The 11,974-nt window shown below is 39.8% G+C and overlaps 2 protein-coding genes across 5 annotated transcripts in view; both read right to left on the bottom strand.

Annotated features, from left to right (window-relative positions):
• LOC109422649 (phagocyte signaling-impaired protein) lies at positions 1-2,455 on the bottom strand (the record flags this gene model as incomplete). Its single annotated transcript, XM_019697492.3, is given in 6 exon segments — positions 1-275; positions 334-529; positions 592-864; positions 931-1,051; positions 1,119-1,836; positions 2,167-2,455. Coding segments are annotated over 6 exon segments (1,632 nt in total), but the record flags the coding sequence as incomplete, so codon positions are not given.
• LOC109402771 (SH2B adapter protein 2) overlaps positions 1-11,974 on the bottom strand; it is a 561,576-nt gene that overhangs the window by 312,348 nt on the left and 237,254 nt on the right. The window lies entirely within an intron of this gene.

Raw genomic sequence — 11,974 nt, 5'->3', positions numbered from 1 at the left:
GAAGATTTGCTTGGCCAGCGCCGGGAAACCCCCGTTGCATAGGTGACTACAGTGCAGGTAGCCGAGCGAATCCAGCTGGATGTGCTTGATGTCCAGGGATTCGTACGCCCGGTGAGCAGCTTCCACCAAACCTAACCGATGGTACAGCTGTAGGTTTAGCAGCTTTCCGTGAAAGTTGTTGATGCTATTCGAGAGCAGATGGTTCAGCAGGCAGAGAGCTTCCACGAGAGGTTCCGATCGCTGAAGCTTCCAGGCCCGGTCGTACATGATGTTTACTGAAAGTGATAAAAGATGATTTCCAATTCAACATCAACTAACATAACGTCTACATACCTGCCAACAAAGCGTACGGATCCGAAGGTCCCATGTCCGTCGGGAGCAGCCCTTGTCCAAACGTGTTGTAGCCATGCTCGTAGTGCAAGCTCAGCGCGGTATACAGAGCCGACAGATGTTCCTCGCTCAAGGCAGCGTGAGCACCACAGAACCGGGCAATCTGCAGCGAACAAATGTGTCGTTGCATGTGCTCTTTCTGTAAAAGAGTGAAATTTCGTCATATTTGATCTTAACAATTGCCTCACTTCCTAAACTCACACTACTCGGCAACGTGACCGGATTGATTCGACATTCCTGCATCAGCTGAGCGGCGAAACCGGGTCTCTTCGCCGGTTCCACATACTCCAGGAACAGTTTCAGATCGTTGGCGCAGCACGTCTTGTCGCCGAACATGCGAAAATAATCCAGCAGCAGGTCCGTCAGCTCGCCAAACTGTTGCTCCTTGTCGAATTTGTGCTCCACCATGAGCCGTGTCAGCTCCAGCCGGGCCAAATACGGTCCCCGGTTCTTCCGTGGCTGTGATTCTATGATCTAGAGGGGGTAGAGAAGGCGCGTTAAACGTGGTTCTTGACGTCGCAACGTGGCAAGCAATCTTACTCCGGCTATAAACTCATGGCACATGTCGACCGTGTGATCCGTCTGCGGTGTTTCGTCTTTGATTTTTATCATTTCCATCGTCGACTGAATGTAATCCTGGTAGTAATCCCATCGGTCAGGGCTGAAATTAAGTAGTTCAGTTTGTTAGATAGTTTCAATAACATGGTCGCTCATCGTTTGATATTTACTCTTCCGTGAGCAACTGCTTCATCAGCTTGTTTAGGTCCGCCCATTTGCCCAACTTCTTCAGCAAATCAATCTTGATCGAATGCGGGGCCCCCGGATACAGGTTGGTGCACACTGATCCTTCCAGGAAAGTTAGCATTTCCTGATACTTTTCCTGGTGCTGCAAAATCTGCAGATAAAGCTGCACTTCCTGCGACGCCTCGATCTTATTATCTGCGATCAGCTTGTCGACCATTCGCTGGGCCAGCGACAGCAGCAAACTGGACTTTTGCTGATCCTTTGCGTCAGGGCCACGCAATGCCTGCAACATCACACTGGTAACGGCCCAGAAGTAGAACGGATTCCGCGGTTTCAGCTTGTACAACTGCATGGCGACCGTTTGCTGCGCCTTGAAGTCGTTCACCCTCATGTGGGCAATGAAAAGCTGTGACAACAGTTCCTCATTGCCTGGCAGTTGCTTCGAGGCACTGGTGAAAATTTCGCATATTTTGTCCAGCTGATCCGTTTCCTTATAACAAAGGGTCATCACGTGCAGGGTCGTCGATTCCGTCGGAGTCTCCTGCTTTAGGGCCTGAATCAGAACAGCACTTTCCTCATCTCGTCCCAACCGAAGGTACGCCCAAGCCTTCAACGCACGACCGCACTGAATGGTCGGATTCTTCTTCAGCACCTTTTCCACATCCTGCAGGGCCTTCTTGTAGTGGCCGATTTCGATCGACTCTAAAAAACATAAACAAAAACAAACCATTAATTCTGGGAGCACGGACAGCTCCTTTCTCACTCGCTCACTAAAGCAGAGACCGCCGGGTGAGCGTACGAGATAAACAATAACCTCACAATTTCTACACCTTCTCACTCGTCCCGAAAAACTGAGAAAACTTCACAAAATCATCGCACGTAATTTGCGAAAAAAGGGAACGAAAATCTCCGGAACACGCTTTTGTGAAAACTGATTTTCACCTACCAAATTTCCATAAAATCACACTCCAACCATTTCAATTCAAACTCCATTCCGCCAAAGTTCAATAACAACACAAACACCCCACTCACCGAAAATCGGCCGAAGCTTTCGCTCGATGACGAGTTCCACGTTCTGCATGCTTCCTCAAAGTGGCAAACTCTTCCGTTCTTCTGCAACACAAAACGGCTGATTTCACACTGAATTCAACGGTCAGCAGCACTGAACCAGGCGATAGGCGAACGAATTCTGCACTTTTCAACACAATTTTCACGAATTTTCCTACCAAATTCCCTCTGTAGATCCCGCTGCTTCCCAGGAGCAGCAACCACTTTTTCTTCTCACGACCGACAGACAAAACGACGGACGGCGACTCGGCTCGGTTCGGTTCGGCTGCTGCTTGAACGAACGATCAGCACAAAGAGGACTGTCAAACGGATAAAATCGTGCGATGTTTTCAGGGTGGGTTGCCAAAACAATCAGATTGAGAAATCATGGTTGTATTTTGGTCGATCAGGCATTAGAATGATTCAATCAAAATCCAATCCAAATCAAATCCAATCCCGTTCCAAATCCAAACCAAATCCAATTCAAATCCAATTCAAATCCAATCCAAATCCAATCCAAATCCAATCCAAATGCAATCCAAATCCAATCCAAATCCAATCCAAATCCAATCCAAATCCAATCCAAATCCAATCCAAATCCAATCCAAATCCAATCCAAATCCAATCCAAATCCTATCCAAATCCAATCCAAATCCAATCCAAATCCAATCACTACATTTTGGTTAAGTTGACCAATGTGCTTGTCAATCTCAATGTCAAGAGCCATATAGTATTATGCCTCTCAAGAAAAATCAGAATATGGCGATTATCTGCCTCTGGCTTCTGATATAAGCGTGACAGTCACTAATCATAACAGCGTCACCAGATTTAAAAGTATATAATTCCATTATACAGTGAGAATTCGCTCGTTGGGACACGACTGCGCCCCGATTAGCGAATCGTGTTCGTTCGTTGGGGCAACTGACAACTGATCAAAATGCTCTAGACACACGTAAGTGACGAGAAATACGTCACGAAACACTCACATACTTGCACAAACGTTCTGTATATAGGAGCTGCGATGCGACGGCGATCAGACGTCAAACTCGTTTTCACATTGACAGTGCGTTTTAGTTGGGTTTTGCCCCAACTAGCGAACATTCAACCATCGAAACAGCCCATCTATCGAGCCGCCAACGAACGAATCGGGATCTATATGTGGTTTGATAGCAAGAACACTCATTCCACTGAGCCACTCTTGCCGTTCGTCACAAATACATTCAAAAACATGTGTCACTTCGCGAAACCCACGTGCTTTTGTTTTTGGCGGGAACACTTTTTCTTTTGTTTTACCTTGCGACTGTCATGCGGCGGTATGCCTCGCGAGCGTACGACCGCCGCAGGACTCTAATAAAAGATAAGCGTGACAATAAATATGAAAACAACCCAAATTGGGTTTTTAAATTTTGGAAAATTAAAGGATCTTACTTCACCTAAAATAAATTTCAATGACCCGCATAGAGATTTTCAGATTGTCTTAAGCTTCAAACAGTAAATTTGTTGTATCTGTTGTGGTTAATATGGCAAGCAGTTGCTTTTATGTCGAAGAATGTGAGATTCAACGCATTTGACTGTAAATCACGGTTTGTGCAATCCATACCAAGGGTTAACATTATATTATACTGACCAGATATTGTTGAATGATATGGAAAGGGTAGCTCGCAAATATTGCTTCCCTTGGTGATTCCCAAAGTTTCGCCCTTGGGGGCGAAAACGACATCAAAGGGGGCGAAAATTTAAAAATTTGAAATTGGGGGGCGAAAAATCAAGGGGGCGATTTTCCACAAACCATTTTATTTAGATCTTGGACACGAATGCCAGCTAATTTAATAAAGTGTCTTAAATAAAATATAATAATTTTATTTAGAGTGATTTTGGTTATTTTTTTGTAGTTTTGGTCTCTTTGTCAAGAGAGTGTTTTGTTATTAAAATTTATCTGAAACTTGGTCGAATAATTCAGCTCGATTGGGAAAATTTTGATGTAAATCTGGGATTCAATAGGCTTAATATATCACCCCATGACGAATAGAACGCAGTTACCAAAAAATAGAAGAAGTTTCCCTTCAAGGGGTTTTATTTATTTCCAGAAATATTCATTTTGAAAACCAAATCTCAACTCAAGTGCAACTATTTTTGGAGAAATATTGATTGTTTGATTATGTGCTTTTTCTAAGTCATCACCCTAATAGAAAAATATGATACAACGTGCTTAACAACCCTTTCGGGCTATCATCTTGATCATAAACGGAATGATACAATCATTCACCTAATCGCCAGTGTATAATACATTTTTATTAGGGCAGCCATTAAGTGAAAGCTCCTCAGCTTTTTTCTGAAATACAATTCGTTTTTATAAAGCCCAGTTTCGTGTTCCAAAGGAATCGCTCAAGAAATTTCTTGACTGATTCCTAGCAGAAAATTTCTACAGTGACTGCCATTTGAATTATCATTTCTTCGCAACTGCGTACTGCGGTCGGAAAAACAAGACGGTTTTTTGAGCGATTCAGGCAAGGAATTTCCCATGCATCAAGATAGGCCGAGGAATTCCTTTTGATCTGAAAACAGCCCTTAACACAGCAGTATATTCTTTAGTTGTGAATAATTTGAAAAGGTCACAGTTGAAAATTGCGAACTATAAAAAACCTCTGATTTGAAATAATAAATCTACTTAATGTACTTAATACAGTAGACGTTCGGTCGGTGCAAGCGGTTTAACTGCAATGCTTTCTAACTGCAAGTCCGGTGAGTGCAACAAATTTGCAGTTATCGCACCGCTTTCCGTCAAAATGGTGCGCCAGGTTAGCCCGAATGAACAGTCGAATGAATTTTACGTTCATTTTACGTCAATTGATGGGTTGTTGACGTCAATCTGACGTTGCAGTTATCGAATTTTGTTCGCTAAGTGAAACGTAAACATGTTGCAGTTATCGAACGTCTACTGTACCATTTAATACATTCTTCATGTTTCACGAAATACGAAACTAATCTGTCCTTGATTTGTCTCAGGTGTGAATTTAAAACGCGTTCTTAAAGCTTTCATATATTTCAAGATATATGAAAGCTCTGAAAGTATTTTGAATTTACTAGAGTTTTTCAAGACTCCTGTATTCTAAGATTTTCTGAGAGAATATTAAACAAAATTTGGGTACTAAAGATTTTATTTCAGATTTCTATTCCTTTCCTTTTTCTTTGATTTTACAAATATCTCGTTATTCGAAGTTGATATCCAAGATGACATTACGTCTGCATATTTAGTAAAATTGCTGAAATTTTTCAAACCACTTGAAGGTTTTTGTTTAGTTTATTTAAATTTATTACGGAATCCTAATTTTCGGTTAAGTTTCAATTTTCGTTCATTTTTTTTTAATTTCTGTGAGAAAACCAATACGTCTTACAAAGATGAATCCTTAAACTCTACTATGAATCTTACTTCATCGATATTTGAAAATAATTGCCTTTAAAAGTCACATTACCTTAAAATTCTCCAAAAATATGATTCTGAATGTTATTTATTCACAATTTTATATTATAAATTTAAACTGGAAGTTGAGTGAAAATGTAATAAAATTTATTGATGCGTCTAAACATTTTCAAAAAAATCCAAAAAATACATTGTAAATAAGAAGGTTTTGTTCCAGTAACTTACAAAATAGGCAGAATTTGTAGATTTTAATGCGATTTCAAAATTACGAATCGTATTTTTAAAAATTCAAACTTAGGGGGCCAAAATATTTTTCAACAGCTTCAAGGGGGCGATTGCTTCGACAAGTTTGGGAACTATTGGTCTAGATTCTACTTTTTCCCTGACTTTTGCGGCGTATCGAAGCCAGAATTTCAATGTTCGCGTTTGGAATTCAGAATTAAGATTTCGGTTACGACATATGTACACCGACGAACTGACGTGACTCTCAATGTCAAGGCATGACCGAAAACTTAAAACGGTCAATTTAAAAGCCAGTGGTCGCAAATGTCAAACTGAAAGTGACGTTTGAAAAAAAAATAAGACGCTTCTGCAGGCGTCGTCTTGATGGGATGGAGATTGTAAATAAAAACACGTGATAGTCGGTTATGAATATGAATACATACGTGGGAACTCAGAATGTAGCCCCGCATAATTAAATACAGTTTGTGTTAATATCCACACAGTATGTCTTCTTTATCTGTTACTGTTACTGTACCTCAAACAGGTGATTTACTGTTGAAACTAAGAAACTCGAACCATCCAATCATAAAGAACGGTCTTTGTACACCGAAGATATTTTCCGTATATATATTATGTGTGAAACTACATAATTTTTTGCAATTTGGCATCACCTTTAAAAAGTATGATTGCAAACATAAATTCTATAAAACTGCCCACATATAAAAGTAATGTCTAGCAGTATATGAAAATTATTGGGGTGTTGAATAAAAGTTATGTGTGGGTATTTTGATATCTATGCATGAGTAGCTTATAACAATTATGTGTAAATTTCAAATAACATCAAAATCATAGAAAAATAAATAACAATGTTTTTGTTTAAGGTTAAGTAAAGTATTTAATGGATTCTTTATCTTAATCAATAAAAAATAACTTAATATAGACGCCACAGTGACTTTAGTACGGATCGACTGATTTGCATAAATGTTTTACTGGTCCATTGGCTCAGGTCGGAGGTTCGTGGTGGGGATTCCGGCTGCGCTTGCTGTATTTGGCGAATTTGTCATGTCGTTACGGTGTAACTGAGAATGCTTGACTTAGCAGACCTAGCAGGCCACTAGTCGTTCGTCGGCCAGGGGTTCCTGGGTGGCTGCTCTTGCCATCGCGGCTGCTCTTGTACAGTTTTCGGTTTTCCTGGACGTCATCATTGTCCGGAGTAAGTTGTGGTGGCCGATTTGGGTTATATTGTCCTTGGCGGTTCTTCAAGCCCCTTCTCGCTTGTATTTGTCTTGGTCGGAACAAATCGCACGGCGTAGTCTGGGTAAAACGAACGATATTCGGGGCCATCTCTTGACTCCCTTTTTTCACCGGAGACGCAGATCTGGGTTTGTCATCACTGAGATCACTGCTTCACTGCTTGCTTTTCGATATGGCTCAACTGAAATTGACCAAAAATAAAATTTTAAACAGTCTTTTTTTCAAGTAATTTACAATAAAAGATACCTTCACAGCTCTTCACACGATTTAGCAGAAAACTTTCCCGACGCTTTTGATTGGCGCGAAAAGTGCTGTTGTTTTGGCCCTGAATTGAAGCGGTCAAACTTCAAATTTAAATGTGGATGAATATAATTTTTAACTATAGCAGTATAATTATACTTTTTATGTTTGCTCATTAATAAATGATATGAATGCCGTATATACGTGTTATGGTTCGCCGCATAAGTAGCAATATAGTCGTTATAATACTTATGCTGGCACATTTAAAACTAACGTTTGGAAAGTCTTATAAATCGTAAAGGTTTCACTTACATAAACTTTACGTTTGCAATTTTATCAGTGTAACGCATACAAAGCTGTGACAATATGTTATATTGTGCATAAGTTGTCGAATAATATAGTGATGAAAACTCAGGAGGCATGGTGGCAAAATAGAATGACCTTTTCTCAAACGGTTTGTGATTTTATTTGTGCAACACGCTTACACATGCGCGTTTCACTGTATGCCACTTAAGTTCAACAGTATGTCAAATAGTAGCTTGTATTGGTATCTGTACCAGTCGAGCTTTGCAGTTTGCATTTAGTAGAAAAAAAAAAACAAAATCTTTCGCCAGCGAGCGGGGGGAAATAATAAACTGAAAATTTGTCTCGGAAAACGTTTTGAAGCACTTGGAGCGGTCTGGCTGAAACAAGGGTAAGTTTTGTATGACTTGTAGATTTGTTTTTTGTGCCATATCTCATCGGATTCAATTTTTTTTCAGGATTCCGGAACTTGAAGTCGGCGAAAAAAACCTGATCCGGCCTGACTGTGCGACTGCGAGACGTCCCGCTAAAGCTTGTAGTGAAGGATTCGGCCTGCGGCGGGGGAAATTGGATGCTCCTTGCGTTAAAAAATCCACTGTCACACCAGTAATCGCCAGTTAATCAGTCAATCACCGTAGGTATTACCAAGCGCAGCATGGAGCGTTCAATTTTTTGAATAAAAAATACGATGAGCTCAAAACCGCTTTTTTATTTTTAAACGGTTCAAATATATCAGAACCATACGCTTAAAATACCATGAAAGACCATACATCAATAATAACCCATACAGTGCTCGTTTTTCTTCTAGATTTATTGTTAAACTGTTTTCTTACCATTTGTTATGCAGTGAATTGTCTGAAAAACTGGATAATATATTGACCATATCCTTTACTGTTTTGCGAAAAATTTGTTCGGGAAAACGAGCGATTTTTTATGGTAACCTATCTTAACCGCCTATTCCACATACTGTAATTTGGCGGGTTACCGTTTGTCAAACAAGCAAATCTGTACATGGAATGGTTAGCTTACTGTTGTCTCTGATAGTCTGAGAAATGGTTAAATGACAATTGCTAATGGTCATATACAGTATGAGAAACTATGCATTTACAGTTTGTGATTATGCGGGGCATATTTGAGTATAAAAATTGAGAAAGTTATATTCAATGTCCCAGCCGTAGTGAAATGACCAAGGGGAATGACATATCCTTTTCTAACCGGAATATCCGCATTTATCCGTATCTAACCGTCGTTAACCGCGTCTAACTGCTGCTCACTTAGCAGCTCGCTTAGCAACGGTTAGCGACGGTTAGAAACGGATAAATGCGGATATTCCGGTTAGAAAAGGATATGTCATTCCCCTTGGAAATGACACCAAATATTGGTGGCTGTTCTGTTGTTACCATCTGCATGCTATATTTTTCTCACCTACCGTATCGAAAGAGCGTCGCGATGATGCTACTGCTCCTGCTGCCGCTTAGAATATCGAGTGCTCGGCCGGCCACTAGTGTTTTTTTTTAACTTTGGAAACATTAATCTAACATCATCAAATTTAGCTTATTCAAGCAATGAAAAAGATTGCTCCGGAAACATTTACTTTGGGTATTATGGTGAAATGATTGTGTCCTGATATAAAATTAGCAGAATAACAACAAAACGGCGAACGGGCGAAGGCAGCAATGATGAGGACGACGCCGCGACGACGACGCCACGGAATGTAAACATGCACACTACAATAAATCCAAGAAAAGATTCAAATTATGTGAGATTAATCGATGTTCAACGCTGACAAAAAGCAACATTTTCAGAAGTGTTGAGTTATTTTTCCCTTTCTTTGTCTTGTGAGGAATATAAGTAATTATTGTCCTCGTTATTGTCATTAAAAGAGCATCGTTCGACATTTGGAAAAACTTGCCATTTCAACACAAGTATGCGTGGTATTTTTTAAGAGTGCTCGATGTTGTTCGGCCAAAATAGTTCTGAACCAAAATCAACAGATGGCGTTAGTGTTTCAACGGTTTTTAATTTGAACTTTTGGACGCGCATTTCATGGTACTTTGCACTAGCCTACACGTCAGTTTGTCGGTGATATGTATATCAAACTGTTTGTGTTTACTCAGTGCAACACACTCACAGACAAACAGTTTCACGCATCGGTATTTGTGAAGCAGTGAAAATCATCAGCTGATGGCTGTAATGAAAACAAAACAAAAAAAAAAGTGAACGAGCAGCAAATCTACAGAACAATATTAATTTAGATCATTTTGATTTGCTCAAATACCGGTCTAATGAATGAATCGAAAGTAGCAGTTAACGTGCTGATAGCGGTAAGTTGCGGTAAGTATTTTACCTAACGGAAAAACTGTGTCACCAAACCCTTGACTAAACCAAAACCTACAATAAACACACGAACCCCTCCCCCCCTTAGTGTTACTTAATATTTGAACGAACCCTTTGTGCGCTGGACCCGGCCCTCTATCCAGCGCACTGTGCCCGACGTACCTCCGACACACGGTTTAGGAGAAAAATCGATTTTCGCGTGTCAAAAATTCCGATTTTCAACTGCACGAACAATACCAAAACGCGGCGCACCAAAAATGATAATGGTTTCAGCGGCGATCGAGGCGGCGATATATCGAGATTGACAGCTGTGTCACCCCACTGTAAGTTAAAATTAATTTTTAAGTAGTTTCGCGGTCGCCAAAAATCATGAAGAATTGGATTTCGGCCCAGTTGGCGTGCAGATTCTGAATATAGGCCAGTCTAATGATCCGATCTGCAGAAGAGAGCCTCTCCTTGGTTTTCCTCTCTTTCGTTAATATCTCAGCTGTTTATTTGTTGTATTATGAATGTCTCCTTGCATTGAACGATGGTCAAAACAATCGTCTTTTGATTTGTACTGCAAAAATAATTGAAAAGTGTACCACTACATTGCAATAATTAAAAGAGAAGTGAACATCTCAAATGTAGATAGTACCTATTGAAATGTTTGGCCTGAATAATTAAAATAAAAAATATAAGGTAATCCATGACGACTTTTCGCGATGGGGGTGACAGCCAAAAATGTAAACACAGTGTGGATCTTGGTGTGGATACAACTTAACAAAGTTTCGTCAAGTGTCGTCGGTGCTTAACAAATTCCTTTGTGTTCAACTGTCACCCCGATCATCGAATGTCAAAAATACATGATAAACAAAAAATATCAGCTGATCGCATCTGTCTCATGGATAGAGGTTGCTGATGATTGAAATCTGTCTCTTTCTAGCTCTTTCTAGGAAACTGTTTCCTAATGAAAACATGTGTGAGCCAGAAAGAGACAGATTTCAATCATTAGCAAAACCTCTATTGCCTTATCTCCACGCCGTTGAAGAAACAGGAAGAAACCAATTCAATGGGGCACGTTCGATGTAGTACTAGATTTGTAGTAATGAGCTGAATTTTTGTATGGTGAGAAGGTCAGTTCTCTGTTTCTACAATGAAATGGTACAAAAAGCGTGGGTATTATGATTCCTTGCCTAATTTGATGCTGTTTGAGCAAAACTTTGGATAACTATATTGTTTATGTTGCAAGAAATAGGACAGATCGGTGAAGTACTAGATTTGTAGTAATGAGCTGAATTTTAGTATGGTGAGAAGGTCAATCCTCCGTTTCTGCAATGAAATAGTGCAAGAAGCGTGGGTATTATGATTCCTTGCCTAATTTGATACCGTTTGAGCAAAACTTTGGGCAGCAGTGTTGTTGCTTTCTCCATTTCTTGCAACATAAACAACATAGTTATTCAAAGTTTTGCTCAAACAGCATAAAATTAGGCAAGGAATCATAATACCCACGCTTTTTGCACCATTTCATTGCAGAAACGGAGAAATGACCTTCTCACCATATTAAAATTCAGCTCATTACTACAAATCTAGTACTACACCGAACGTGCCCCATTGAGAAAACAACAACACTGTTGCCCAAAGTTTTGCTCAAACAGCATCAAATAAGGCAAGGAATCATAATACCCACGCTTTTGGATCCATTTCACTGCAGAAACGGAGAATTGACCTTCTCACCATACTAAAATTCAGCTCATTACTACAAATCAGTAACAAATTTTGAAAACGACGTATAATCAATGGTGTTGCATTGATTATACGTCGTTTTCAAAATTTGTTACTGAAATCTAGTACTTCACCGATCTGTACTATTGTAGCGATGATTTTTGTTTAGTGTATGTCAAGGTGTATATTATGGCCGATGAGGCAAAACTAAAATGACAATAAAACATCGAATTTTTTTTCCAACGCGCGAACGTGAATGCAAAACACAAAAAGAACTAAAAAAGTAAACAAACGACGAACGAGAGAAAAAAA

The sequence above is a fragment of the Aedes albopictus genome, chromosome 3 (assembly GCF_035046485.1).
Source record: "Aedes albopictus strain Foshan chromosome 3, AalbF5, whole genome shotgun sequence".
Taxonomy (NCBI): domain Eukaryota; kingdom Metazoa; phylum Arthropoda; class Insecta; order Diptera; family Culicidae; genus Aedes; species Aedes albopictus.
Note: the sequence above shows the minus strand (reverse complement) of the source record. Positions and strands in the feature narration are given on the sequence as shown.